The sequence below is a fragment of the Corapipo altera genome, unplaced genomic scaffold (genome assembly GCF_003945725.1).
Source record: "Corapipo altera isolate COAL_440 unplaced genomic scaffold, ASM394572v1 59856, whole genome shotgun sequence".
Lineage (NCBI taxonomy): Eukaryota > Metazoa > Chordata > Aves > Passeriformes > Pipridae > Corapipo > Corapipo altera.
Genome location: NW_020887954.1, coordinates 1 through 3,404, shown reverse-complemented (window position 1 = coordinate 3,404; position 3,404 = coordinate 1). Strand labels below are relative to the sequence as shown.

The 3,404-nt window shown below is 56.3% G+C and overlaps 1 protein-coding gene across 1 annotated transcript; it reads right to left on the bottom strand.

The window, feature by feature from the left end:
- Window positions 1–52: 52 nt before the first annotated feature.
- On the bottom strand, window positions 53–3,090 carry ZIC2 (Zic family member 2; the record flags this gene model as incomplete). The annotated part of the gene is made up of 2 exons (XM_027632948.1): window positions 2,021–3,090; window positions 53–245 (listed from the first exon to the last, which is right to left on the bottom strand). Coding segments are annotated over exons 1-2 (1,196 nt in total), but the record flags the coding sequence as incomplete, so codon positions are not given.
- Between the last annotated feature and the right edge of the window lie 314 nt (window positions 3,091–3,404).

Genomic DNA, 3,404 nt, shown 5'->3' with positions numbered 1-3,404 from the left:
CGCCGCCCGCCGCCCCGTCGGGGCGCCCGGCGCGGCGCGGCCGCCCTCCCGCCTCCCGCCGCCTCCTGCGGGGCCGGGTACCTTCATATGTTTCCGCAGGGAGCTGGGGTGCGTGTAGGACTTGTCGCACATCTTGCACAAGTAGGGCTTATCCGAGGTGTGGACGTGCATGTGCTTCTTGCGGTCGCTGCTGTTGGCGAAGCGACGGTCGCAGCCTTCGAACTCGCACTGGAAGGGCTTCTCCCCTGTAAGAGAGTGGCGCAGCTGCGGAGTGAGCGCGATCGCCCCCACTCAAACCCCGCGCAGCCTCTGGCCAACTTTCCTCCCCACTTCCCCCCCCCTCACCCAGTCACTTCGTCCAGCAGTTTCCCAAAGCAAGAGGCCGGTTCTGTCCCGGTACCCGCAGCGCGGGAGGGCCGCGCTGCTCACTCTTTGCCCTGCAGGGAGGCAACTCCCGTCCCCCACCTGGTTTTCCTACCGAAACACCCGGGGCATCCCCGTCCCGGTATCTTGCCCGATTTTAGTTCGACCAGTGCCGACACACACAGTCAGCCCCGAAAGAGATTGAAGAAGAAAGGCGATGATTAAAAAAAAAAAAAAAAAAAAAAAAAAAGAGCGAGCAGCATCGAGACGTTTCGTCTCGGTACCAAATCCGCTATCCTGTTAAACTGGAAACCATTACCGACAGATTTAAGGCCGGGCATATTGTTTCGTGTATGGATATTCGAGATAAATGCACATCCGCTGGGAAAACTAAACGTCTGTAAAATACTTCATCTAATTTTCATAGGGATTCCTCTCACCCGGCTGCCAGGACTCCAAATGCCGGGGAGTAATTTGGAGGTGAGAACTCCACATCCCCCCGCCTTTGGAGGGGGGAAGCATTTAACATTAAATTCCATTAGCACCCAAATTGTTTCTTAAAGACATCCGCTCAGACACAATGACTTCAGTGCGGGCATCTCATGCAAATACATTTCTCAAATTTTAAACCTTGTTAAAGCTCGTCTCGCACCTCGCATCGGGCTTAGCACTTGAGAAAACAATAGGCCTCGAGATTTTTAGCCTTTCTCCGGGTAAATATTTGGAGTGCAAGTCGCTAAAATATTTGGCTGTCTTTTATGAAATAGTCTGGCACGGTTTGAGCCGGCAGGAGTAGTAAATGAATAATAGATGAGGCAGGAGGATGCGTTAATTTTTGTTCCCCTTCGGCTCAGGCTATTTTCCATCGGGAAAGCCAGGGCTCCCTCGACCCTCTTCCACCTGATTGGGGTGGAAGTTTCCGAGCCTCAAATCCTCTGTTCCTTATTACATAATTTAATAAACTGTTGCAAAAACACCTTAAATCACATCGAGAGAGACTTTAAAAACATTTTTTTTTAAATGAGAAAATTTTATTGCCTTGCTCACAGCATTTAAATTTAATGGAAAGCATTTCCAGAAAGGGACTTTTGGCACTTCCAACGGGATTTGGGACTAATGACGGATTTTGCACGTATTTATATAGTTTCTCTCTCTCGGTATCCATACATAAAAGCCGTGCTCACAAGCGCTGAATTGTATGCAAATACGTTGCGTATAGCAAATGTATAAGGCGTTTCATGTGGATGGATGGATGGATGGATGGATGGATGGATGGATGGACAGATAAAAAGATAGATAGGTGTCTTCCCGTATTTTAGCAGGACGGCAGAATTTAGTTTGCGCTGTATTCCGCGTTTCTGCGGAAAGATCCCGCTGAGACTCGGCACGAATCTACACCTCTCACCCCGCAAATTAAAACAAATCAGTAAAATATCCTTTCGAAATCTGGGATGGAGGGAAGTGTATTCTGGTGGGGAGGAAACCAAAACAAAAGCAGCCGTGTGATAGAGTGTGTATATGTGGGAAATTAAACTGGAAGCTTATTTTATCTCTCATCATTTTACATCACTGTCTGAGTCTCTATCAGTTTATACATATATATACATATATATACACGGGCAGAGGGGGGAAATCTGCCGAACGAAACCCGAATTACCTGTGTGCGTCCTTTTGTGAATTTTGAGATTTTCTGATCTGGCGAAAACTTTTCCGCAGCCAGGGAAGGGGCAGGGGAAGGGTTTCTCTCCCGTGTGCACTCGGATATGATTGACCAGTTTGTATTTCGCTTTGAAGGGCTTGCCTTCGCGGGGACACTCCTCCCAGTAGCAGACATGGTTGCTCTGCTCGGGTCCCCCAACGTGCTCCACCGAGACGTGGGTGACCAACTCGTGCATGGTGCTGAAAGTTTTATTGCAACTTTTTTTGGGGTTGTTCAGCTGCTCGGGGTCGATCCACTTACAGATGAGCTCTTGCTTGATGCACTGCTGCCGCATGTATCGGAAAAAGGCACCTGGGTGGTGGTGGTGGTGGGCTGCCATGTTCATGCCCATATTCATATTCATAGGGCCGTACTGGTTGTGCAGCTGAGCCGCCGAGTAAGGGTCAGTCCTGGGGCTGGAAACCTGGCGGTACTGATCCGAGCGGGCGAATACCTCCCCCGGCAAGCCCAGTCGCATCTGTCCGTTGAGGACGTTTTGGGAGGCGTGGGGGCCGTGCTGGTCGTGGATGCCCGGGAAGAGGAGGTGGCTCTGAGCGTCCGTGTGCGGATGGTGCAGGCTGCCGGCCGCAGGGCCGAAGATGCCGTGCTGTCCGCCGGCCGGCGACGAGTCCCCGAAGCCCCGGCTGCGAAACAAGAAGTCCCGTGTGGAGTTGAAGGGCGCCCCGGAGTAGGAGCCGACATGGGCGGCGTGGGGCCCCAGGGCGGCGGCGGGATAACCGGGCGCCTGCGAGGTGAACGCCGAGCTCTGCCCGGGGGAGAGGTCGTGGGCGCCGGCGTTGAGCTTGAAGGCGCCCATGTGCGCCGCTGCCGAGTCCACGAAGCTGTTCTGCGCCGCCAGGCTCAGCTCCCGGTCCTGCATCTCCGCCGCGGCCGAGTGGTGGTGCCGGGCGAAGGTGCCCACGCCGAGGGCCGGGAACTGCGGGCCGGCGTCCAGCAGCATGGTCCGCGCCGCTTCGGGGACGCAGCCGCCGCCGCTGCCGCCTCCCCGCTACCGCCGCCGGGCTGCCGCCGCCCGCCCAGCCGGGCGCGGGGCCGCCGCCGCTCCGCTTCCCCCCGGCAGCCGCCGCGTCCCCCCGCCTCCGCCGCCGCCCGCGCCCGCACCGGCCCGATGCCGCCGCTGTCGCCGCCGGCGGAGCCGTATCCTGAGCCAGGCAGAGCAGAGTCCAAAAGCGAGCGGAGAACCAAAGTGTATTAAAGGAGCTGAGGCGGGGGCGGGCAGGGGAGGGGAGGGGGAGCAGGGGAGGGACGGGGCTGGGGACGGGGCGGGGGGGCAAGGCTCGCCTCGCCGTTCCCTGCGGCACACACGCACGCACACACACAC